The 27,607-nt window shown below is 44.1% G+C and overlaps 1 protein-coding gene across 1 annotated transcript in view; it reads left to right on the top strand.

Moving 5' to 3' along the window:
• csmd2 (CUB and Sushi multiple domains 2) overlaps positions 1-27,607 on the top strand; it is a gene marked incomplete at both ends in the record, with an annotated part of 366,782 nt that overhangs the window by 77,720 nt on the left and 261,455 nt on the right. Inside the window, 2 exons of the mRNA XM_084080385.1 lie at positions 11,229-11,423; positions 23,396-23,603. Coding sequence (XP_083936511.1) covers positions 11,229-11,423; positions 23,396-23,603 — 403 coding nt within the window. The remainder of the gene's footprint in view (positions 1-11,228; positions 11,424-23,395; positions 23,604-27,607) is intronic.

Here is a 27,607-nt window from a genome sequence, read left to right as displayed (position 1 = left end):
GGAGGGAGAGACAGAAGAGAGAGAAAGAGAGACTGTATAAACGTGCATACTCTTAATCTCATTCCATAATCGTGCCCTTGTAGGTACCTGAAAAAGTAGAACCTCTAATACCACAGACAAATAAGCCTCAAAGTAACATCAGTTGTGAACGCACGCACGCACGCACGCACGCACGCACGCACGCACGCACGCACGCACGCACGCACGCACGCACGCACGCACGCAAGAACACACTTTCTCTCTCTCTCTCTTACAAACACACACACACACACACACACACACACACACACACACACACACACACACACACACACACACACACACACACACACACATGCAAAAATCACTATCCCTCGTCTCGTTTTTATTTTATATCTTCAGGGTGAAAGACCAAGTGCAGCTTCTCTCATGCAGACAGAGGAAATTAGTTGTTATCCAAATTCTCATCCGGCAGGATTTCAGGCAATTAGTGACTCGTTATGTCACTCAGAGGGCAGATGGGGACACACCATTACAGAGCAGTGGCGCAGAGCCTAAAGTAACCTTAATTGCGCATTTGGTTTGATTAAGACCCTGTGGAAATAAACCTCACTCCCCTTCCTTATGCCGTTGAATATAGGGAGTCTCAATTCAAACCCTTCATCCCAAGACAGGCTTTTTACTTTGTGCATGCAAACAAATGTACACATCCACAGAAATGCACCCAAGCAGATTTCCCCACTTTCCCTCTCACTTTAGCAAGTGGCACCTGTGTTTTGGTCCAGAGGGGACAAGTCGGGTTGTGTTAACACGTTGCACGGAACAGGGCAGCCTACTGGAATTGGAAAGGTTATGTGAGTGACACAGCTCTTGAGGCCTGGGGTAACCATGCTAAACCCAAACAGATCAATAGCACTAGAAACAGACAGCTATCACATTGCAAGAGACCAACTAAAAGCCTGTTCCCACTCGCTTGAAATGGCTGCAATTTACTGGTATATTTTGGTATCCTCTGGGACTGTGTGCCGATTACGAATAGTATTTTTTATCATCAATAGCACGTCCCGTCGTCCCCCTACCTTGTTAGAATTCCCGCATTGTTGAGTGTGAATGCAATGTCATAACCGTGCATCATGACGGTGCTTACATACAGTAAGAGACAATAGGCCTCATTCACTAAGCTCGTCTACGCACTAATTTTGACTATGCGCATTCAGTATCCAAACCTTTCCATGTACTAGTGATGCGCGGGTCGGGTTTTTTCATGACCCGCCCCGCCCCGCCACGGAACGCAACCCGCCTCAGCCCGCCCCGCAAACCCATATATAAATCTATGGCTCAACCCGCGCCGCGATTTTTTTTTAATTCTGTAAAATTATGGTTAGAAAATAATCCCCAAGTGTATTCAAACTGTTTTATTGTTATTATTCTTATTCTTATTAGGAATAAAGACAAAACAAGAGCATGTTATTATTATTTTTTTTGCGTGTGAGAGCGCGTGACCCGCTCACCCGCAGCCCGCATCATTTTCTCCGAAATTCTGACTTGACCCACCCGCGCCGCGGGTTGACCCGCGGGTCCCGCGGGTTACGGGTCAACCCGCGCATCACTACCATGTACTGTCTGATTCATACACATTTCTTGTGGATTTTAGTGGATGCCGGATATACACTCAAACTCACGTCTGCTCGGGAGCAGACTTCTATGGCTCAAACATTGCATATATGTTATTAGAATGCCTTATTCTTCATGCAAAATCAATTACTATAGTGCCAAACCCCAAATAAAATATTTATGTGCCCTATTTGTCATAAAATAAAATAAAAATATATATTAAACAATCTATTATTTGGATGCATATTATAGACATGATGCAAATTCAAACTGATTTTATTTTTATTTTCATTTGACACATTTTGAGCTGAATTATTAGGTCCCTCAGTATGTATGCCATTTCTGCCAGTTTGGCCACAATTTTGCTTATTTCGACTATCATGCAATATGTTGCAGGAGGCAATAGGCACATCTCCGATGTTGTGCTATTCATTTATAATATTGATCACATGAACGCCACACAATATCCTAATAAGTCTGATGAGGATACAGTATGGATGAAATCGAGCTGTGTCCAGGGAGGTGAATTTGAAGAAAAAGAGCACTCCTTTTTCAATCTGACTGGTTTTCCAATCATACACCACTCTTTACACGCTAATATTGTCGGAAATTGACGAACAGCTTAGTGAATGAGGCCCATTAGTTCTACGAATTACCTGCCCACGGTACACACTGCTGGAACGGTGATATTACCTCGGATCTTCACTGTTTGTTTACATCAACCTCCGACATACCTTGACATAATCTGTATACTTTCTCTCTCCATTAATTAATTGCCATCTGGATGCGTATGTAGTCAGACAACCTTTCTTCAAAACCGTCCACAGTATGTTGCTGATGGACTGCAGAAATAAAACTAATAGAAAGGTGAAAAATCTATTTGCATGATGATGGAGTGTCCAATTATGATGCCAGTAAGTGTAGCTCCTTAGAGAGAGAGAGAGAGAGAGAGAGAGAGAGAGAGAGAGAGAGAGAGAGAGAGAGAGAGAGAGAGAGAGAGAGAGAGAGAGAGAGAGAGAGAGAGAGAGAGAGAGAGAGAGAGAGAGAGAGAGAGAGAGAGAGAGAGAGAGAGACTCTAGTTGAGTTAAATTAGACGGTCTTCCAGCCTGCAGATGGATTATGTATTGTTTCTGTGTGTCTCAAATACAATATTCTATCATGCCCAAATGCCTAGTCTCGCATGCAATTTACGTTCATGTTTTACCCAGCAATGTATCTTTGTTCCAGTGGTATTATAGTACATGTCAGAAAGTGATTCTCAAACTTCAGTTCATATTAGTTTTGAACGTACAGTAAACACACATACGCTGGCTTGGCCCTGCTTATCTTCACACACACACACACACACACACACACACACACACACACACACACACACACACACACACACACACACACACACACACACACACACACACACACACACACACACACACATACCTCAGCCCGCTGTGTATTATTTGTCTAGCATGCATGCCATAGAAAGACGGGAAGAGTTGATTCGTGCCTCCCTCAGCCCCTGCACACGGAAGCGGTGGGAGTTGCCAGCCATTGTCTGGCCCATGTGTAGGGAACACGAGGCATTGATTGAACTGCTGCTTGACAAAGCAGAAACTGCTTATTGAACTAATGCGCCTGTGTGTTGAGATCGATCTCACAATGTCACTTCGGAATGCATAGCCCGAGAGACGGAGACGAAGGAAGGGGGAGACGGCGGTTGTGGGCAGGTGGGGCGGGGCGGGGGGGATTGAGACAAATGCAAAAGAAGAGAGTAAGTAAAGCAACACTGACCAAAGTAACGACAAGTATTCGATTGAGAACAAATAAGGTTGCATTCCTCTAAGTTGGACTCTGTCAGACTGTCTTTATCCGATCTGTGTCTCCTGCTCACTTTCCCACTGAAGGAGCACCAGGGTGGTGTACTGTAGCTTGTAGCTTCAATCACTTGATGGCTAGGCGCTGCATCTCGCAACAGCACCGTAATTGTTTGTTCTTGCCAACTGTCTACCTGTCTTTTATTCTCTCATCACCCCCACCCCCCCTCTCTCTCTCACTCTTTTAGAAGCTGCTGTATCCCTACTTTCAAAGTATGAGTCAGTCTCTATCACTATCCCTCATAATGCCTCCCCTCTCTGTTCAGTGTTGTTTATTTTCCACGGGGACGGGATAGGGAGAGAAGAACGAAGGTGTACAGTGTGTGCATTTGCTGCTCTCTCTTCTGTCGCAGTGTCTATGTGTGTCTATGTGTATGCTTTTGTGCGTGTGTATGATGTGCGTTTGCTCCCTCCTGTGTGCGTGTGTGTGTGTTTAAGCGTTTGTCTTGCGTGTTCGCTACATCAAGCCATCAGCTCTGTTGACACACGGCAGTCGGCAGAGTGGTTAAGCGATGGATAGAGGATGGAGGGTGTTAACCGCTTAAAGCTGCACAATGTAACTTTTCACGCACTACCCGAGATTCAAACCCGCAAGTGCTGAAATGTTTTACCACTGAGCTATGACAACACACCTTTCTTAGTCAGGAGAATTTGACCTTCAGGCAGTGCCACTTGTCAACCAGGAATGGTCACATCCTACCACAGGATCTACATTTCTCAATAGGAGTGCAGGGAGACCAAATACAACCCCCACAGTTGCAGTGATGTTGCTAGGTTTTCAATGCAATGGGTCCTGGGATGCAAGGGTGGTCTTTTAGATGGGTCCCAGGGACATTTTATGGGTCCCACAAAAATGCACAGCGTTTAACTCGTGTTTCATCTTATATGGTTATATTCATGTAGAACATGTATCTGAAAGAAAAGTACACAATTCCAAATCCGACAACTAGTACTTGTAGTACTTGTAGTACTTGATTTTTTTTTTTACATTAACCACTTGAATCCTAGTATCCCTTTTCTGAGGAGAACTTTAGCCAAAAATAGCAGATCTACAAGCTCACACTTGTGAGCTTGTAGATCTGCTATTTTTGGAGTTATAGGTGTGTAAAGGGAAAAAAGAGCAGCAAAAGTTTATCTGAAACACAATTTTATACAATATAGAGGGGGTCCCTGCTTCATCTCTCTCTCAACTAGGGGGTCCTTGGCCTGAAAACACTGAAGACCCCTGCTCTACAGGGAATTATTTGATATCTGGCTGCACGGAAAGACACAAGAATCACAGCTGCCATTAATTAGTGCTGTTCAGTGTTGATTGCCTAGTGGTCAAATTGGGGTCAACGAGCCATCGTTAACTTGCTTTGAAGTTGGGCTGTAAGTTGCGCAGCACTTTCACTCTCTCCCTCTAGCAGCAGCTCGCAATGCCCTGAGACAGAGAGAGAATACTTCTCCATACGGCGGTGTTTTACCGAGATTTTTCTTGTTTTCTGCACTATGCCTTGTAATCCGCGGACGGCTTTGAAATCCACGGATGGCCTTCAAATCCGCGGTAATTTCCGCTAAATTGTAGTGCGTCCCATGGACGCAACGAGGGTGCCGTGAATGCGTCCTTTTTCAATATGGTGCGTCAGAGACGCAGGACGCAGGCCTATGAGCATCTCTGCAGTTGGGTTAGTTACATTGTACTAGACCATACCCGTAGGGGGATATGAGCAGCCAAGCCCCGGTGAAGGGCGCAGGCGAAAGTACAGACCTTGCTGCTTGTTTCTGGTGCGAAACCTGGCAACGTCATCTCCCATTGTTTGACACATGATGCACACAGTTTAGCGCGAGCCGTCACGCGCGCACACACACACGACCGTCGCGCGAACACACAGGCGCGAGCCGTCGCGAGCGAGCGTGACGCAGACGGCAACACGACAACAGTGTGTCGCGAGCGCACGCACACACACACACACACAGACCACGGAGCTGTGTGTGTCGCGAGCGAGCGCGCGCACCAAACAGCCACGGCAACAGTCGCGCGCTCCAAGACACCAAGACATCAACCACCCACCGCCAAGTCAAATTATAGGAGGATTAACACACTCTACCATACTGATTGGTCAAAATAAAGTTTTATTCACACACACTCACAAAAAGTTGTATTGTGTAGCCTTAAACCCCATACAAAGTTGACTGGAGTCCCATGGGCTCTATAAAACGCCCCTTCTGCTTTCACTCTACACTGTATATCTTCACTGAAAATACTAGCTCACAACCCATTCGGCTATTTTCGGCGAATGTTAGCCCCAGAAAGTGGTTAAGACACAACTGTCTTTCCACCTATCCCCTGCACACCTCTCTCTCTGTGTGTCTCCATCAGCCACTCCTCTTTTTCTCTCGCTCTTGATGTACGTCTCAATTTTAGCCTCTATTTCATTCTCTGTGTCTCTGTCTTAACCTCTACCCACTCCCCTGCCATATTTTGATTATGACAGAGCATACTGCGTCTACCCTTTCCTAGAAATTAAATGAGGCCTAGTTGGGAATCCTTCAATTCTATTTTCTCCTATCTGCCATACCGCACGCTACATCTCTTCTCATTACGCAGTCCCACACGTTTACGATTCTTCTATCCTGCAGCATAAGCTATTTCAGGGGCCATTTTGTGACAAATGTGTTCTACCGTATGTAAGGGTGTAGGGCCCGGGGTATATTAATATTCACCTTTTCCTCGCCAGAGAGAAGGAAAAAAAAACTATGACAAATTGGGGAACAGACACAAAGTATCCCAAGAAGAGAGACCATCACTCTTATTAGGGTCAAAGTTCAGGCCACGAGGGAGCATCTCGGTTCCTCTCCGTCTTCTCCGTCCCCCGTCCTCGATACCGGGAAACAGGAGGGCTGGACGACCTCTCCGTCTTCTCCGTCCCCCTGTCCTTGACACCGGGAAACAGAGGGACAGAGGGGAAGTAGGAGACAAATGAACAGTATGCAGACAATGAAAGAGAGGAATGGCATGATCGATGGCAACGCTCATTTGTTGTCTATGCACAAGTGTGTGTGTGTGTGTGTGCGTGTGTGTGCGTGCGCGTGTGCGTGCGTGTGCGCATGTTCGTGTGAAGATAAGCAGGGTCAAGCCAGTGTACGTGCATGTGTGCTCATGCACGCAAGTCTTGCATGTGCACGTCCGTGGGTGTGCATGCAGGGGCGTGCGGGGCCCCAGCTACAGTGGGGGCCACAGGGTGTGCTGCATTGATGGACGAGGAACATCCTTTGCCGTTTCAGCAGTGGAAGTGCTTAAAGCACCCGGGCCCCAGGGACGAGCTGTGTCACAGACTCCCACTCCAGTGACTTATGGACCTGCCATTACAGACGCCCCAGGGCTGCCGGGGGGTGGGGGGGTGGTAACACACATGACAGTAGAAGCAGGAGCCCCTTAAGGAAGCCTCCTCCGCTCCCACGTGGGACGGAAGCCATTAGCTCATCTCTCAAGACATTCCTTAAAGGCTATAAACCTCTGCCAAATTTTGCAAAATGATCTGTGTAATAATTTTGATGTATGAAGGGGTGGTGTGTGGGGGGGAGGGCCATTAATGGAGACTAATGGCGGAGTTACCGGGCAAAATATTCAAAATTGTTTTCTCATTATGGCTTTCAAGCTCCTTTGTCTGTGTGCGTGTTTGTTTGATTGTTTCTTTTCCTCTGTCTCGATCTGACCCGCTCTCTGTCTTGTAAAGATATACTGTAGCCCACATGGAAGGCATGGAATAGATTGTGACAAATGAGTTTAAATAACGTAGTGTGGTTATTGTGTTTTCCATTCACTGCTGCTGTGCATCCCTACAGGCCTACAACCTTAATATACACTGGTTGCTGTGTTACTCTCACACACACACACACACACACACACACACACACACACACACACACACACACACACACACACACACACACACACACACACACACACACACACACACACACACACACACACACACACACACACACACACACACACACTGTACATTATTTATGTATGTGAAACAATTAATGCCTGTATTACAGACATTCATTGCCGTGACAAAGTTCTTTATCACTCTGTTATCATGGAAATTGTTATCTTGGAACAGAAAAAAAATCCCAATGATCATTTCCAGAGTTGTGTACAGCTAAGTATGTGAGTACAATTTCTGATTGTTTTGTTACTTTTGATGTTATATTGAGTTAAACAACTCGGTCTGTTGAATGCATGTCTGCTTCTTCAGTGCTCTGAGCAGTGCTTTGTCCAGGGACTGAACCATTAATGACACTATTAGACTTCATTTACTGCCCAAACTAATAACCTCAAATGGGGAGTGTGATGAGAATATCACACATTGTGCGCGCGCGCGCGCGCACACACACACACACACACACACACACACACACACACACACACACACACACACACACACACACACACACACACACACACACACACACACACACACACACACACACACACACACACACACACACACACACACACACACACACACACACACACTCACTCACTAAGTGCAAGCATGCGACACACACTCACACAACCCTGGTCTGAAAGCCCTGTGCTCTCAATCAGTACTAATGTAATGAAATCAGTCATCCTGCTCATCTCTCTCTCTCTCTCTCTCTCTCTCTCTCTCTCTCTCTCTCTCTGAGAGAGACACACACACACACACACACACACACACACACACACACACACACACACACACACACACACACACACACACACACACACACACACACACACACACACACACACACACACTTATCCCTTGAAGTCCATGTTCCCTCCTTGGCTCTGTCCCTCCCATATCTCACTGCTCTCATTTGTACTGTCTCATCACTTATTTCCTTACCACGCACACTATGCACATTATATCCATACACACCACCAACTTACCCATTATCCTCCTTAGTCCAAATTCCTGTTGCTGATTCAGTGTCTTTTGACATTAGAAGGGTTACTTAGAAAATAATCCTTAGAAGGGGAAAAAACACACACACAAGGGGAGTAGTTACCATGTCTCTCCACCAGGGCTACCTGTGGCTTTATTGCTGTAATGAATGTCTAGGCCCTGTCGGCAAATATGCTAATGAACCATTAGACCTTGCTTCTATGCTAATCTGTTAGCACTGGGTGGGAAGTTGTGTTAAGGTGGCCCTGGCTGGTCAGAAAAAAGGCTACGCCACGGTGGAGACTGAAGGGGATAAGTCTGTCTGACAGTGGAGGTGTTGCTCTCTCTCTCTCTCTCTCTCTCTCTCTCTCTCTGTCTCTCTCTCGCTCTCTCTCTGTTTACCAGTTGAAACATCTTTGGATAGGATTTGACATACAAAAGTACACAAAAGAGGAGTAATCAAAGTAATGTTATCAAAGTGCATTCCCTCTCTTTTCCCACTGTTACATTCCAGTGAGAAGCTGATTTGGCGTCTGATATATCAGATTAAAATTGGTGGTCCATTCTTCAAAGAGCCTGTTCTTCCTCGATTTGTGCTGGACATGGGCTTTTACAATTCAAGGTATTACACTGCCTTGATCTGTCCAAGAAAAAAAAAATGCACCAGATTTAATGGTCATATTGTCATGTAACATACAGTATATGGGCATTTTGGTCAGATCGACAGTTCCGGATCTCCATAATACTGTGGGTCTATATGGCACCCAAGTAACCCAACTAGATCCTAGTATTTCCCTCTATACTGCGAAAGATATACAACCTCCCAACGTGTCGTAATGCGTTGGGAGTTTTTTTTTGCCAAATGTCCACCTCAGTTTATGCCTATGCCTGAGTTGTGATGTAACTGCATTCTGTGTTGCATCCTGATTATCTGACATAATGAGGTCTTCATATGGCACTTCCTGGAGGGGAGCTTGTAGGCCGTATATCCAACACCACATGAAAGCAGTATAAGCTACTTTGATGTTGCCAAGGTTTTGTCTCCTCGCTCACCGCCTTGTTTTTATATCGAGGCTTTGGAGGTCATGGTTGTTGACTCAGCATCATCACTCCCCCCCTGATGAGCTTATTGGACACCAGCTGTGGGCAGTCAAATCAGTTACCGACCAATTATTGCCAAAGACCAGGCTTTTATGGAAAGTAAAGCCTGGAAAACATTGTCCTTGTTGAACCTTGTCGATTGGTAAAAAAAGTGGCTTTGCAGTGGACTTTTCCCGCTGTGCATTGGAGGCGGTTTTAAAGCATCGCTCTTACTGGTTATGGGGGTAAGTCTGGTCTTGTAGTGCTTTTTGTTTGTTTATCAGTAAAAGAGAGAGAAAGAGATTTATACTTTGAAGTCTAGGCCAAACATGACCAGCCCACAGACATGGTTTGCACAGCCTGAAAGTGACAGAGCTTCATCCCTCCTCCTCGGACTATACGGTACAGTAGAATGGTTTGTGAATGCAATGATGTGTGTGATGGTGCGCTGCCAGTAAGCCGGGTTACTGTCTTGAGGGCAATTCTGTCCCGCTCTCTCTCTCTCCCTCCCTCTCCAGAGTTCAGTCCGGTCCAGTCCCTGTGGAGTGAGAGAGTTTCATCCAAAGTCCAACACATGCTCTAGCCAGCTCCTTCACAGCGTGGGAGTGTGTATAACTGTGACACGAATGCATGTGGGCTGATTGTGACGCCACGTGTGTGTGTGTGCGCGTGTGTGTATGTGCGTGCGTGCAGTGCGTCTGGGATCATTTCCCAGCGTTATCTACATTGTCAGGCTTTGGATGTTTGAGACACCATTATACCCGAAATGGTTATTTATTCTATTTCCCCTGGCAGGATATTAGCTGATGATAGCTGAGATAGGCTATGTATGTTTATGCGAATAGTTTATTTTGCAAAGACAGACAAGGATGAATTGCATGCAGCTGCCTTTTGTGTATTATCACAGTATTTTTAGCTAATGTTAGCTAGTTTTCAGTACCTGTCCTTGGAGCATGCCTACACATATAAATGGAAGCTATGGTGTCCTTTCTCAGGGACATGTTGACAGAACTGGGCAATGTCTGTATCCAGGATTGAACCGGCAACCTTTGCACTAAAAGTCAGCTACCTTAACGTGCCATTTGCTGAAAGAGAGTTCAACTAATGCAAATAGCAAAATGTCTCTCTGCATGGATTACATAATGTCACCTTTCTCCTGGATCTCTAGAGTATTATGCATATGTGTGCAGTTGTGGGTATGCACATCTGTGAACTCGTATCCATCCTCCCTATTACACTTCACTGGACTCTGTCCCTACAGTATACGTATACCTTTCACTTCATTAACCCTGATGTCCCTATTTTTGGCATGTCACTATAGGGGAAAATTCTCAAAACTAGCCTAGGCCAATATGCTTAATTTTTACTCTGTCGCACAGGCGGTGTCGTGCGGTGTCATGTGGTGAAAATAGCCGATCTACAAGCTGACCGCGCATTGCGCGCGGTGAGAGATTTGTTGTAGAGGGGAAAGAGGAGAGGACAAAGTAGAAACCCTTGGGGGACCATGGTCAGTGAAGTATATAGGGTTTAAATGGTTAAGTGCTTAATATTGTTATTGTCACCACGGCATAGCGCGATCACAAACTCTGCACCATGGACTCACTAATTAACCTGGTCTCTCCTGTCTCCCTCCATCTCTCTCTCTCTCAATCTCTACCTCTCTCCCTCCCTCGCACTCTTTACCTCCCTCTACCTCCCTCCCTCCCTCTCACTCTTTACCTACATCTACCTCCCTCCCTCTCACTCTCTACCACCCCAGCATTGCCCAGCTATACATGTGGGAACCCTGGGCAGCTGCTCAATGGCCTCCAGCAGGGCTCCACCTTCAACATAGGAGACAAGATCCGCTACAGCTGCAGCCAGGGCTACGTGCTGGAGGGCCACACCACCCTGTCCTGCCTGGCCACCTCTGCCGGCACCGCGGCCTGGGACTTCCCCCTCCCCTACTGCAGAGGTACTGTAATGGATGAGCACACATATCAGTACAGTACATGGGAGGGTGTCATGCATACTTGCCGAGTCAAAAAGGAGATTTAACCCATTTAGACCTGAGGCCGATTCTACAAATGTCTTCTAAATCATTTTTTTTCCTTTTTTCTTTTTTTTAAAACTTATGTTGCTACTTAAGTTCTCAAACTTTTTCATGGACCCCCAAACGCGGAGATTTGAGTTACAAATGTTCGCTTTAAAGGGATTGTAGGCAAGTTCAGAGATAAACTGAACTTGAACCCCTTAAACTGAACCCCCCCTCCTCATCAGCAGTTTGTTTCCCCGACCACCAGGGGGTGACGCAGGGCAGACTTCTAAACGGGCCATGCCGAAAATAGGTTGCTTTATTCGGATACAATGCGTGTCACTGGCCGCCCCTGCCGGTTCTCTGAATTTTTATTTTTAAATAGGCTCTGTCATGATAAATTGACCACATATATGAAGTTAAACAACTAAATTCTATCCAAACGATATCTTAAAAGTAAATTCCGTGCCTCAAAAAAGAAGTTTGAGAGCGTTTTAAAACCGAAAGTAAAAAGTAAAAACTGCCTACAGAAAACAATGGCGGCTCGTTCCATTTTTGACAGCGGAACTCGGTTCCATTCGGTTTCACTCGAACAGTTCACACGGACACGGACGCGCACATGCGCGTCAGTGCTTTTACGTCCCGGACAAACATAAACTGTAGGGAAAATACGGATTTCAGAAAGAGGACTGTGTTTCAATGCAGGAAAACACCCCAGCATCATTATATATTGGCTGATAGAGGGGAAAAAATGCAAAATATATATATATATAAATATGTTTTTAATTTAGGCTTAATGTTGCTTAGAATCCCTTTAAAAATATATATACTGTATTCAAAGATTTGCACACATTTTCAAAATGTTTCAAAAATAGCAGATACACAAGCTCATAGCGCGGCACTCGATGCCGTGCTATGGGCTTGTATATCTGCTATTTTTGAATAGCCAAAGAAATCTAAAATAATGACACAGACGCTTTCCCGGTTTTATAGTGGATTCATCTCAAAATTATGGAAGCGTGTTTTCGACCGATGAGATGGGGGAAAAAGATGCAGTATAAGTCATTATAATGAGAAACATTCTCGAAATTATGACTTTTTATCTCAAGAGTAATGAGAAACCTCTCAAAATAATGACTTGCTTATCTCGAAATAATTGCTTAGCATCTAAACATAATGACATACTTTCTCAAAATAATAACAGTAGACTATCTAAAAGTAATTATAATGAAATTGCTGTTGGTTCATATATTTTGAATGAAATGCTTCAGAAAGAATCATACTGTACACACTTTATTTGTCAACCTCAATAATGGCAAATACATTTGAGTCAGTGACATTGGTGCAGGTACAATTACTGTACACGGCACGCACTAGTCGTATCAGTACAATAGTAATGGACATACAGTAAGATAGTGTTCCATATGCCACCAAGGCCACACATTTAGTGTAATATGAATACAGTGCAAGATTGAAGTAACAAGTACCCTGTCAAATAGAAATAGATAGATGCATTGCACAGTAATATAATATGAACCTCCGCTGATCCCTGGAGGGAAATGCAGGTGTCATAGCAGACAGGTTGAAAAACAGGAGAAATACAATCAACACAACAAAACCAAAACAAATAAAATAGTTACGTTTGGATTCTTAATTTCTGGCACACATACTGATTACTTGTTCTTCTTTTATGAACAGTAACATACTGTATAAGCGCAAACCGTGCACTTCTTCATGCACCCACACATTTTGTGGAGCATTTGCCCTGGGCTACTGTTGTTATACTAATGTCTTATTTACAATGACAGGACCACATGTGTTCTCTGCCCAGTGAGGTACTTGTGTCATTTGTCCTCCTCACACTGTTAGCAAGACCCCCCATGGCAAAGACACCTGCCAGTGTGTGCTGTCTGACCCAACGTGACTTAACTCCGCGAAATAGTTTACCACAGGACAAATACGATGTCAGCCATATACGCGCTGCATGTGCACCCCGACTTTGCAGGAGATGACATTGCATGAAAACAAGGCTTTGCATGATGGATGCGAGTCACACATCTCTGTGTGTGTGTGTGTGTGTGTGTGTGTGTGTGTGTGTGTGTGTGCGTGTGCGTGTGCGTGTGTCTGTGTGGCCCGTGTTTTGTGTCAGAGGGCCTGCTGAGCAGAGCGCTGTGATGCTGTGCCATCTGTAGTCAGGCTGGGAGTCAGGAAGCCCACATAGGAACGCACATGGCTGTGAACCATGTGCCAGAACAAGCCTCCACCTCCAACCTAACTAACTACCCACGCACATGCCTGCACGCACACACACACACACACCACACACACACATTAGAACATCTTAGAAGCTAGTTACATGCAGAGGCAGGTGTGGAGGTGTGGCTTTGTGTGAAGCGCTACGATGGCCACACATTCTGCACTATATGGAGCAGCGTCTGACATAATACGTGCTGCAACATTTAGAATGTCTTGTAGAATCTAGTTAATGCAGAATGGTGTGGCAGTGTGGCTTTTAGTAAAGCGCTGTGAAGCAGGAAGGTGTGAAGCAATTAAATTAAATTAAAATTAGTCATATCGATGATTTGTTTAGATTAACGCTAAATAAAATGATTGAGACTTTTTGCCCAAACAAAGCAACAGTTTTATCACAATATAATACTAATTTCCTACAGTTATTAGACGCATGGGAGAATGTTACTTTCGCTTGTCTGTAAAATATTATTTTGATGCAGGCATTGAAACAATTGTGAGAAGGAATCAATTATGTAAAGAATGCTGATAAGATGTCAATATGACTGTTTCTGACTCTGTATTTTGCTGCTATACACAGGCGTATGTGTAATATAATATGTGTATCATCGTAGTGCTTTACAGTTCACACCTGCATGTGGCAGGGTACCAATTCATCCTTGTCTATTCACTCAGTGCCACACATGCCTCTGCATGTTAATTGGAAATCGTTAGGTGATCATTGTAGCTTCACTCAACCTGCTTCTATGCGTTACTAAGTTAAACACTTGAATCCTGGCATCCCTATTCTTGGTATTAATAACATAGGTATGCAGACACGCTGCACAAATAGCAGATTTACAAGTATTGTACTACGATGGCCACACGTTCTGCACTATATGGAGTAGCGTCCAGTGTTGTGCCTGAACGCGTTCAATGAACGATCGTTCATGAACTCGTTCATGTTTTGGGCGAACGTGAACTGAACGTACTGTATTTCCGCTACATGAACGTTATTGTGAATGCGTTCATTCTGGGGTTTGTGAACGGCGCTCTCTCACAAATGCAAAATATAAGGTGCTTACACGCTTGCCCCAAATGTTAACTAGGTGTCCGGAGTATTTGTGCAATGAGTATTTGTGCAATTTGTGCAATTTCCGCGCCCCGTCACTACCGCCCATTGGGAACTTCTGACAGAATCGGCCACAGGCGGGATTAAAACACTTCTTAATTGAAAAATATGGTCTAATACATTGCACAAATACTCCGGACACCTAGTTAACATTTGGGCCAAGCAGGTAAGCACATTTTGCATTGGTACATGTTTCGTAAGTAATAATAAGCAGCACAGATGAACTTAGTTTTATTTTATTTGATTAAAATAGTAAAAGAAAAAGTGACAAATGGTAAAGCAATCACAATGTACAAAACAAAATTAACTAAACTAGTTGATTTTTGGAACCATGAACTTTAGTTCAACATGTTTAATTATGAACTATGAACTGAACTAGTTAATTTTAAAATGTGTGAACTGAACTTTGAACTAGTTCATGTAGAAAGTGAACTTTCCCAACACTGGCAGCGTCTGACATGCAACATTTAGAACGTCTTGTAGAATCTAGTTAATGCAGAATGGTGTGGCGGTGTGGCTTTTAGTAAAGTGCTGTGAAGCAGGAAGGTGAGAAGCAATTCAATTAAATTAATTCTTGGTATTTCATAATACAGGCAGACAGACACGCTGCACAAATAGCAGATCTACAAGTATTGCGCTACGATGGCCACACGTTCTGCACTGCTGTATATGGAGCAGTGTCTGACATAATACGTACTGCATCATTTAGAACGTCTTGTAGAATCTAGTTAATGCAGAATGGTGTGGCAGTGTGGCTTTTAGTAAAGCGCTGTGAAGCAGGAAGGTGTGAAGCAATTAAATTAAATTAAATTAATTATATTGATGATTCATTTGGATTAGCGCTAAATAAAATGATTGAAACTTTTTGACATGCCCAAACAAAGCAACAGTTTTATCTAATACTAATTTCCTACAAACGCATGGGAGAAGGTGAGCCCAGGATTAACTTGACCGCAATTAAGGGCCAGGTGCAAGCTACTGAAATCATAACCCTGTCCAACCATGATAGTACACACACACACACACACACACACACACACACACACACACACACACACACACACACACACACACACACACACACACACACACACACACACACACACACACACACACACACACACACACTGAAAGAATGTTTAGGCTGCACAGAACACTACCATCATTGCACTGTGTAAAACATTTTGAAAAGCCAACTAACAATGGAAAATAGTCGTGGAAATGTTACTTTCGCTTGTCTATAAAATATTCTGTTGATGCATTGAAACAATAGTGAAAAAGAATCAAATATGTAAAGAACTGCTGATAAGATGTCAATATGACTATTTTTCACTGTGTATTTTGCTGCTATACACAAGCGGCACAGGCTTATGTGTAATATGTGTATCATCGTAGTGCTTTACAGTTCACACCTGCATGTGGCAGGGTACCAATTCATCCTTGTCTGTTCACTCAGTGCCACACCTGCCTCTCCATGTCAACTGGAAAGTGTTATAGGTGCTGTGTCAGATGATCATTGTAGCTTCACTCAACACCACACCTGCTTCTACGGTTTACTAAGTTAAACACTTGAATCCTGGTGTCCCTATTCTGGGTATTTCATAATATAGGCAGACAGACACGCTGCAAAAATAGCAGATCCGCAAGCATTGTGAGCTTGTAGATCAGCTATTTCTGGTGGAGAGACTTGGCGTGGAGTGAAAAAGGAGGGGACCAAGTAGACCTCTGGGGTTAGTTAACTACAGATGTAGAAGATAGATGTAGTCATAGTTTTGCCGTATGAGTGCATATACGCAATAATGTGTAGCACAGATATCACACATGCGATCATGTTAACGTTACGCCGAAATGACAGCCTAGACCACATATGCGTGTGTGTGTAACAACTTTTACGTTTGCAGAGGCCTTGTGAGGCGTTTGGGGTACTGGTGGCCATTCAATGCCGTATTTCCACACATACGTACTGTAGTTCCCATATAGCACAGATAGTGTAGTCCTATTTGCCTTTATTTTTTATATATAATTGCATTATTATTACTCCCATCTCTGTCCTCTCTCTCATCTTCTCCTTCACTCACTAAGGTTATGCATTTTGGTTCCAAACACATCTCTCTCTCTCTCTATCTCTCTGTCTCTCTGTCTCTGTCTCTGTCTCTGTCTCTCTCTCTCTCTCTCTCTCTCTCTCTCTCTCTCTCTCTCTCTCTGTCTCTGTCTCTGTCTCTCTCTCTCTGTCTCTCTCTCTCACTCTCTCTCTCTCTCTCTCACCTCCGCCAGGGCACACCACTGGAAATAACGTGCTCAGGCACCCAAGGATGTCATTATGCCACTTCCTCGGCACAAATTACACGGCAACAAGTTTTTTGAAACTGGCAATTTCCGTCTCGATTAATTGAGGTCTCCCGACACGCGCAAAAGTCAGTATACACACCTGAGCGCTCGCTCATTATGCATAGCTGTACTGTTAATGTCACTACAGCGCCTGCCCATGTGTTTAAGAGCAGAATGGGCATGGCTGCCCCCACCACCCCAGACCCAGAGGAGGTCTACACAGTGTGCTACCAGTACTGTTGGATAGTTGAGTCGCAGATAATACCCATAACCTCTCAATGGCACATAATAGTTTGTATTATAGGTTGGAGGCACTATGTCCTCCAGGTGGGGGCTCTTTAGTGGCTGTGAGGTGAGTCAGCAGGGTGCAATAGCAGTGGCAACACAGTCAGCAGGGTGCAATAGCGGTGGCAGCACAGAGATGTCAGGATTGTTAACCCCTTAAGACCTGAGGCCGATTCTACAAATGTATTCTAAATCCTAACAGTTTTTTGGAAAAAACGTATGTTGCTCTGTCAGTGGTGCTCAAACCTTTTCGTGTGAAGGACCCCTAAATGATATGTATTAAAACATATATGTATTCAAAGATTTGCACATATTCTCACTACTTTTCAAAAATGGCAGATCTACAAGCTCCTAGTGCGGCACAAAGTGAAGCGCCATGAGCTTGTATATCTTCTATTTTTGAATAGCCAAAGTATAAAATGATGGTTCAAGTGGTTCAAATCTAAAGTGACACAGATTTCCCGGTTTTAATGGGTTTATTGCCTTTTACATATTTATGGGGGGTATACGTATATATATATTTTTAATCTTGGTGATTCACCGGGGGAATCCTTGATTCACATTTCTTATCTTTCACTCACCTGTTTTACTCTTTGCTTGGCCAAATAAAACAAGAAAAATACTTTAGCACTTTTCTTTTAAGGTTATTTGTATGTAAATTACCTTTTCACACTTATTTTCTCGTACGTTCTCTGTTCCATTCAGATCGGCATTCCTTTTTCTGCTATTTGTGTGACAATTTATACCCCCATTTTTCCATCTCTGCCTTTTCTTTGTGGTATATACTGTATAAAGATAAATGCTTACTGTTCTCTTGCTGCACACACAAGCATAGTTTCTCTGTCTTGGGTGCAACTATGTGTTTAAATGCATGCAGACACATGCATTTGTGTGTGTGTGTGTGTGTGTGTGTGTGTGTGTGTGTGTGTGTGTGTGTGTGTGTGTGTGTGTGTGTGTGTGTGTGTGTGTGTGTGTGTGTGTGTGTGTGTGTGTGTGTGTGTGTGTGTGTGTGTGTGTGTGTGTGTTCGGGGTTAGGGAGGCGCGCTGCAGGGCGCAGGGCTTTCGTTGCATCTGCATGCGTGGATAGTTTTTGCCTAATGTGTCGGTGCGGGTGGTGATGTAGTTGTGCTCATTTATGCGGCATGAGCATGTTCATGTTTGTTATGTCATGTGTGTGCTGGGGCGGCTGGAATCCAGACTGAGGTGCTCGTTCAGCGTTTTTTATCATTATTATTTATTTAACTTTACTTCGCTTCTCAGTCTGGGAGTCTTCTTATGTGAAAGGGACCACAATGGAAACATTTTTAGCATTGCTTGCGTAATTGTACTTGCTCAACTGTTTGCAATAAAACAATTAAAATATTTATAAGATGAGCAAGCATTTATAATTACCGTATTTTCCGCACTATAAGGCGCACCGTCAGTGCGCCTTTTAGTGCGGATGCGCCTTATAATCCGATGCGCCTTATATATGTATCAATATTGGTTCCCTTAGTTTCCGCACTATAGGGCGCACCGTCAGTGCGCCTTATAGTGCGGATGCGCCTTATAATGCGGTGCGCCCTATATATGAAAATAATACATTTATTGAAGGTGCGCCTTATACTCAGATGCGCCTTATAGTGCGGAAAATACTGTAAAGCTTTTTGACTTTTTTTGGAAGATGTGCCTTGATTTTTTTTCAACTGATCTATTCAAATAAAACATTCAATCAATCAATCAATCAATAAAAAAGGGGCTACCAATTTCAAATCACTTCCCTTCCTACTGTGAGTCGTAACAGGTGACGTTCGGAAATCTCAAATGGAAGACTCCCAGACTGAGAAGTCTGGGAGTAAAAAAATACAAAGAAAAAAATACAAAGAAAGAAAACGCTGAAGGAGCACCTCAGTCTTGATTCCAGGCTGGGGGGGGACGGGGGGGACTTGCATACATCATCCATGCTGGCCCACAGTTTGGTTGCCACGGATGTCAGAGGAAGACTTGAGCGAGACAGTCCTTCCACCGGTTGAAACGGCGTGACATCGTCGGCGACAGGCTGGAAACGCACACCGTCGAGCCGCGGGAAACGAAGTGACATCTGTGAGCAAAACTGCGACAAGAGATTAAAATAAATGTCGTAATGCAACGCGTCCCCCCTCGCGGATAAGAACACACGCATAGTTGAGACGTTCCCGAAGAAGCCCGGCGGATCTGCAGCGAGATTTTAGACTTTACAATTTTACACTTTTTCAAAGGCCAGCGAAGGCTGCGGAACGGAGCGAGTGAGAGGAGGTGAAGGGGAGAGTTTAGTTTGCTCCTCAAGTGTGAAGAAGGCGTCTGCTGTGGAATATCAATCTGCACCGGTGTCCTTTCTTCTCACCGAGCTCTACCCTCCACTTCCTGTCTCTCCCGCTGCAGCCGTCACCTGTCACCCCCACCCACCCTCCCCCGACCCCCCCCCCCCCCCCTCCACTCTCTCTCTTCCTTCATTGTCCGACTCCCCATCCCAGCCTGTCACCTGTCATCCTCTTCATTCCTTCCCTCTTGCACTCCGTCGTGGTACCCTCCCACCACCCCATCTCTTCAAGTTCACACCTCACAGATTTCCGCTCTTCCGTGCATGCCTTCACTCCCTCCCAGGAGGGGGGTTGCTGTGGTGACAGCTTGGATGGATGATTGGCAGGGCCCAACCCTTGTGAGCCCCCCCTGCCTTCCTTGAGATCACACACACACACACACACGCATGCACACACGCCGCACGCACGCACACACGCACACACACACACACACACACACACACACACACACACACACACACACACACACACACACACACACACACACACACACACACACACATACACACACATGTACACACACACACTCTCTTTCTGCTAGCCAGTCTCCGCTTATCAATCCCACGCCTCTCTCTCTCTCTCTCGCTCACTCTCACTCACTCTCGCTTTCAATTTGTACTCTTCATCACACACACACACACACACACACACACACACACACACACACACACGCCATGCATTTGCCCATGTGTGTGTCTGTCCGCAGCAAAGCTGGCAAAATACCAGGCCTCTCAGCTTCAGTAGGCCAAGGACCTCAACTCCCGATTTTTTTCTTCTCAAATTGTTCAATGGCAGGAGGGCACGGTGGCGCAGTCGGTAGCGATGTCGCCTCACAGCTAGAAGGTCCTGGGTTCGATTCCCGCCGGGGACGCTGGGGGCGTGTCTTCTCCTCCGCGTCAGGGTTGGCGAAAGGGCCTACTCTGTGTGGAGTTTGTATGTTCTCCCCGTGTCTCTCAGGGTAGTTAATACCCTCACAAAAACATGTAGTAATCCTGGTCGCTATACCGCCTCCCCCATGACAGCCGGAGCGCCTGATGGAGGAGAAGGGAACTGGTTGGAATAACGTGTTCCTTCCACGCGCTACGTCCAACCAGGGAAACTCCCCCCTGTCAGGTGACAAGAAGGTCAGTTGGCTCTCATGCATTGAAGGAGGCATGAGCTCGGCCCTGGCCTCCCTAGGCTGGTGAGGGGAGTGTAGCGCCCAGGACACCGGGTGAAAAATAAGGGTTACAAAATCGCGGGATAAAAATTGTTATTTTTTCAACTATGTCATTTTCGTAGAACAATTATCCCTGTCGGTTGCAAGCTGTCCGTCGGGCGTAGGTGATCTACACTAGTGGTCAATTACAATGCTCCTGTCCCTTCGGCTGCAGGCATGCAACAATAGTTTGCATCATAGTTGATAATCTATGCATGTCAAAAATATGATCCCAGCAAAGCTCTTGGTTACACCACCATTGTTCTTGTGGAGTAGTGTTGTTCTTATTGGTGAAGATTATAAAGATCGCAACAAGCAAAACATGTCTGTCTCTTCCACACAGAGCCTACGGATACCCGCATTGCTCTGTGCCTTTTCATACATCCCCAGAACATTGTTATTAATGCCCCACACACCCACAGAAAGCTGGAGGGAGGAAGAGCATGTCTCTTGACATAGAGAGATGTTTGAGCTTACATTTCTAGTCTCAACGTATTTGTATTCAGACTGATATGTATTTTATTGTATTTTCTGGTGATCTTATATCTTTTTTTTCGCACTTGAAAACATTTAATTGCATGAATTTCACTGCCTATGATGTTGCTACTAGCTGTATTGCAGATGCATGTGACAATGAACACCTTGAACACACAGGTACTCACAGACTTTACACTGTGACGAAGCAAGTCTATGTATACTTTTTTGACATGTCATGTAGGTCACTCAATCTCAAAGTGGGGTCTGGTGACCCCCAGGGGTCCTTGAGGAGCCGGTCACAGGGGGTCCTCAACATGAATGAGGAACTGTTTAAACATTTAAGCCCTGGCTTATTGAAAGTGCACAACGCGTTGAGATGCGACACGTTGTGAGTTTGTACGTCGGCTATTTTCCTCAGCCAAATGCATATCAGTGTGCATAAACATGTGTGAGAACCACTAATGTAGTATCTAAGTAGCCTTGAACCTGTTTACCAGTTCATGCGTCAAATCCTTTCATACACAGTACAATGCAAAAATACCACACCAATGCATGATGGTCCATATCAAAAGTGGTGATGAAAACCTCCAGAGGCCAGTTTCTCACAGCAACATAACAAGCAAGCACACACTTTATCCCCTTAAAGCAATCCTAAATTAGGGCAAAATAATTGCGTTGATTAACCCAAATAGGAATTAATTATTAGAATGTAAATCTCTCTCCCTTTGCTTTGCTTTGCATTGCGTTGAGTTGCATCACACCCTCCCCCAAACGCCGTGCTGTAGGTCTATTGTAGGGCATTTCCAACCCTACAAATTGTGACTGCATGTCTCTGGCCCCTGGTGGAAATAGCAGACATAGAAATAACACGCTCTAATTCTTATCCTCCCGAATCCAAAAGACTATCTGCACACTGTCCTGTGGCCATAAACGGGGGAGGAAAAAATAGCATATAAACATTTCTTAATGAAAGTGTTTTGTCAGTGGCACTAAATTTCCCAGTGCTCAAAGGGGTGAACGGTTCAAGAGAAAAACCTTAAAAAAAAATGAAAAAAACTTGTCGTAGTTCCATAGTCCCAAAGTGCTTCACAATAACATAACTCATTAAAACCAGGAACGCATCTGTGTAACCACTTAACACATTCTCTGCCAGGTATTAATTAATGAATTCATCTGCCGCTACCAGTGTTTTTTTTTTACCTTATTTTTACGATCCACAAAGTGCCACGGAAGCCATGATGAGGACACGATGTAAACAAAGGCTGTCTGGGGGGAGGGGGAGGGTTTTGTATATCCACTTTACCGTAATCGTCCATTCTGTTGTAATCGGCAGTTGAATATGGTTAGTTTTCACCCAAAAAAATGTGTTTTTCTACATCTTATAACATGGGAGTGGATGGACTGACTGTTTTTGGGATAACGTCATCTCTGCTTCTATGATTCTCTCAGAGTCTAGGGATCATTCATAGTTTTTTTTTAATTGACGGAAATGTCAGTGGTAGGCAAGTTGGATTTGAAATGACGAAAATATCCGTCAATGTCAGGGAATGTGTTAAAGTCTTAAACCATTATTTTATACTTTGGCTATTCAAGAATAGCAGATATACAAGCTCATAGCACGGCACCGAGTGCTGCGCTATGTGCTTGTAGAGCTTGTAAAAATCTTGAACATTTGTGGAAATCTTTGAATATACATATTTTTAAAGCAAACACTTTTACTCAAATCTTTGCTTGTTGGAGTCCCTGGAAAAAATGTTTTGAGATGGGGGTCGGCGGCCAAATGCATATCATTTTGGGGATCCTTGACATGAAACATTTTGAGAACCACTGATATAGATATAGACATTTTGTAGAATCCGAAACTCAGGCCATAATGGGTTAAACAACTGAATCTGTCCTCTCTCTGCTGTGATTTGATTTGCAGCTGATGATGGTTGTGGGGGCACCCTGCGGGGCCAGAGTGGGGTGATCACCAGCCCCAACTACCCCGGGGAGTACACCAACAACGCCGACTGCACCTGGACCGTGCTGGCCGAGCCCGGAGACACCATCGCCCTGGTCTTCTCCGACTTCCAGCTTGAGGATGACTATGACCTTCTGGAGGTCAGCGGCACGGACGGCTCCTCACAGTGGTGAGTACCCCCGGCCCTTTATTGCACTCAGTCCTGGGAATGCTTGAGCCAGGAATATGTTGGGGGGGGGGGGGGGAGTACCTCATGCAGGTTTATTTGTATAGCACATTTCAATAACGGTGTGCATTTCAATGTGCTTTACAGAAAACATAGCAAAAGAAACATATTAGCAAAAAACACTATAAAATGACATTTGAATAGTATATAACAAACAACAACAAGTATTTTTTATAGAAAAATAAGACAGTGCAGAAGAATAAGTCAAGACATCTCAATTAAAAAGAGGTGTTTTTTAGCTGTGATTTAAAAGATCTGAGTTGCAGCAGACATGCTATTTTCTGGGAGTTTGTTCCAGATATTTCGGGCGTAAAAAACTGAACGCTGTTTCTCCCCATTCAGCCAGTGGTCCACTCTGTCTGAGAACAGGGATGATTCATTTGACGAGGTGCCAGCCCGACCACAATGTCATGTTTTTGATAATAGCTTTGTTTTTTTATGAGCACGAGAGTACCTCCTTCCTGTCCTGATGTTCTGCTGGCCTAGTCGAGACCAATGATTCATGATGATTCAATGTGTTGAATCGCAAGCAACATGTTGCTCACACAAATCTGCAATATGTTGTCCCTCTCTTTCTCTCTCTCACGCACGCACGCACACACGTACACGCGTGTTCACAGTGCGAATGATATGAGAACCTAAAGGTGTGAACTACCCCTTTAAGGTTGGTCCTCTCCTCATTGTTGCTGAAGCATTGGCTTTTCTTCTAATGAAGATAGAGAGGAGCTTGTTGTTGTGGTGGGATGGGTGTTAGGGGTGAAGGGTAGGTAGCCCAGTGGTGAGGGACCAATCTGGGACAGGGGAGCAACAGTGCTGAAGGAATAAGACCTCAGGTATATAGGGCTATAATATCATGATTATTTAAAACTTTTACCTCGATTATGATTAAGGAACCATTCTTATTTTTTTACCAGTGAAAATAGAAGATCTACAAGCTCACACAACATGTTGCATTGTGACGCGTTGGGAGCTTATAGATCAGCTATTTTCATTTCGTATGCCACCATTGTACAATAAAGTATAATACAGGGTTAAGGGGTTAATGAGACTGATGTAGTCTTTTATAAAAAATCGATACAAAAAAAGTCTTGATTTATTGATATGAATGATATTAAAAAACCTGCTTCTCGATTGTTCGATTAACCTACATGAGCTAGATTAAGTCGGTTATTGGTTCTATGTATTTTCGGTGAATTGCCCAGCCCTAACCTGGGGTGAGATATGGAAAGGTTGGGGACGGATACTTCCTCAGAACCTTTGGAAATGATTCAAGCCGAGGTGGTGGTGGAGCTGGTCCAGCCCTGGGCAACTCCGTCAGCAGAGAGAGAGAGGCAGGGGGCCCTCTGCATCGCTGGGTATAGAGACGGCAAATGGAGGAAGGATTTGATTCAGCAGTGGGCACCCAGCCAACAATAACCCCTAAAGACTGGAGTCACAGCTAGTGGTGGGTAAGGGTTGGCTGGCTATTATTGGAATTGTGTCCTGCTTGGGACTAGTGTCACTAAGGTGAAGTCTGGTGGCACACCCTGTCCAGTGAGAGTGGGCAGCAATCAATAGCTATTGACAGGTGTGGTCAATTGCTTCTTTTGTCGCTGGGAGATTGCTGGATTGGTTTTGGCTGCATTTGGCTGAAGCTGGAAGATTGCTGGATTGGTTTAGACTGCATTTGGCTGCATTTGCTTAAATACATTTAATGCAAAAGTTAAACTATTTCTGATGGTCACGTACATCACTTTGATTAATTTATTTACCTCAGTGGAGTGGAATTGTCTGATGAAAAAACTAAACGTTTAGTTTATTTTTGTATTAGTTTTATTTTATCTCCCTGCATGTAGTTAATATAATTTGTTTTGCAATTGACCATGATTACAATTTAGTCATTTAGCAAATGCTCTTATCCAGAATGACTGGAGTAAGTCAACTTCACTTTATTGCCTGTAAACTTTTCACACGTTTCTTTTAGTTGCTTTTAGAAATTATGGCAGTGCAAGCTGCCCATGAATAGCAGTTACACATTAGATAACAAATAGTATTAAACATATCAAATATCACACATACTGTACATAAAGTGTCATGAGTGTCAACAAAACAACAGGGCAATGGTCAAGTAAATAAAATGCAAAGAAAAACAATGATACAAAGTAACTGAGATGTAAGACATCTATCTAACCTCTACCATCTAAACAACATGCTACAGTATCTAAATAACATTCTTAGTATTTGTGTACAAACAAACAAAAGGTCTATCCAAAATAGTTACCATAGCTATAATATGTCTAATAAATAATTGCCTGACTAAATAAACTAGCCTGAATCTGTCTCTATAGCAGCATCGCTGTGGTCTACTCTGTTTAACTGTGTACCACAGAGGGAGAGAATTATGAGCTGGAAGCTACATTTTGTTTTGTTTTGATCCTTGCCTGTTCAGCACAAAAGCTATTTGGAGATGCTCCCGTGCTTATAATCGACCAACCTGCATCTTTAACACGAATTAATGAATTGAAGAATCAGCTGACAAGCAGACACTCCATTTTTCCATGTGGTCAATGCTTCTCAAGTATGATTTATACTCGCATTACTGGCCAATGAGTGAGTGCATGTGTGCACAAACAGTAAACACAAACACACACACACACACACACACACACACAGACACAGACACACACACACACACCCGCGCACAACATAGATGATGATGAAGAGGTAGGATATCCTAGTGTCAGTGTGTGTCTCTCACCATCTGTGGCAGCTCTGCCTCTTTCTGACAGCTCTCGCAGCACAGGAAGTAATTAGTGGCCATGATTACCACTGCCAGTCAGCATGTACAGTACACACGCACGCACGCACGCACACATACTGTATTACCACATGCACAGTAGACTCTGCATCATCACTATCAGGCAGAAACCTTGTATCTCCATATTTCAGCTTTTATTTTTTTCCATAAATGAATACCCTATAGTATACCTGGTCGTATGACAGTGTAATGCAAAAGTAGTAGACATTTCATTGTGACGTGTTGAGAGCTGGTAGATATGTTGTTCTCGCTATTTCTTTAAATTACGCTGCACCGCCAACCCGACTGATGCCCATATACAGTATGGACATCTCTGTATATGTCAGTCCATGTCCCTTTTATACCCATACGGTATATGGAGATAGCTGTATCTGTCAGTCCATGTACCCTGTATGCCCATATATGGAGATCCCTGATGTCATCAGGATATGCCCATATATGGGCACGCTGATATGCCCATATATGGAGATCTCAGTTGTCATCTTAACACATCGAGTACCAGAGGTTTTTTAAAACAGTGTACATCCTTACCGTTTACGCCGATCGTTTAGAGCTGTAGAAGCCACCACGAGGACCTGGATGTAAACAAAAGTTGTCTGCGCGATGGTCGAGGGTCCGTCTAACGACTGGAACAATAATATTTCTAGCGCGATCCACCATTCCAGAGTGATGGTGCGTCGAAAATGGCTTGTTTTGACCACTGTATTAAAACTTTTTCTCAAGATCCTATCGTTTTGGACTGACGCCACATCCGTCCATTCCGTTTTAAAGGGTCCTAGGATCATTCCTAAGTTGCGTTACAGCGCCCCTTGTGGAAAAAAGAAAACGGCTTTTGCCGGTTTTGGCACTCAATGTGTTAAGTCTGTCTGTGGGTTAACCAATGAAATGTTTTAACAAGAGCTTGTGACTAAATAATAACTACACTGGATCCATTGGACCACAAGTTACATTTCCTGAAAAGTAACGGATTTGGACATATCGTACGGTACAATGCTTTTGCCCGACAGCGACAATAATGTGCAGCCAGGAACATGTCTGCATAAGGATTCATAGAGGCATCTGCACATTCATGTATTGTTTCTGGCTTGCTGATAATTGTGAAAATACTGTAGTCTTCCACTTTCTCACTCGACGTAGCAACTAGGGGTGT

This window comes from Gymnoscopelus microlampas (genome assembly GCF_963454915.1).
Source record: "Gymnoscopelus microlampas genome assembly, chromosome: 15".
NCBI classification, from domain to species: domain Eukaryota; kingdom Metazoa; phylum Chordata; class Actinopteri; order Myctophiformes; family Myctophidae; genus Gymnoscopelus; species Gymnoscopelus microlampas.
The sequence above is the reverse complement of the archived record's forward strand: the minus strand, read 5'-3'. Positions and strand labels throughout refer to the sequence as shown.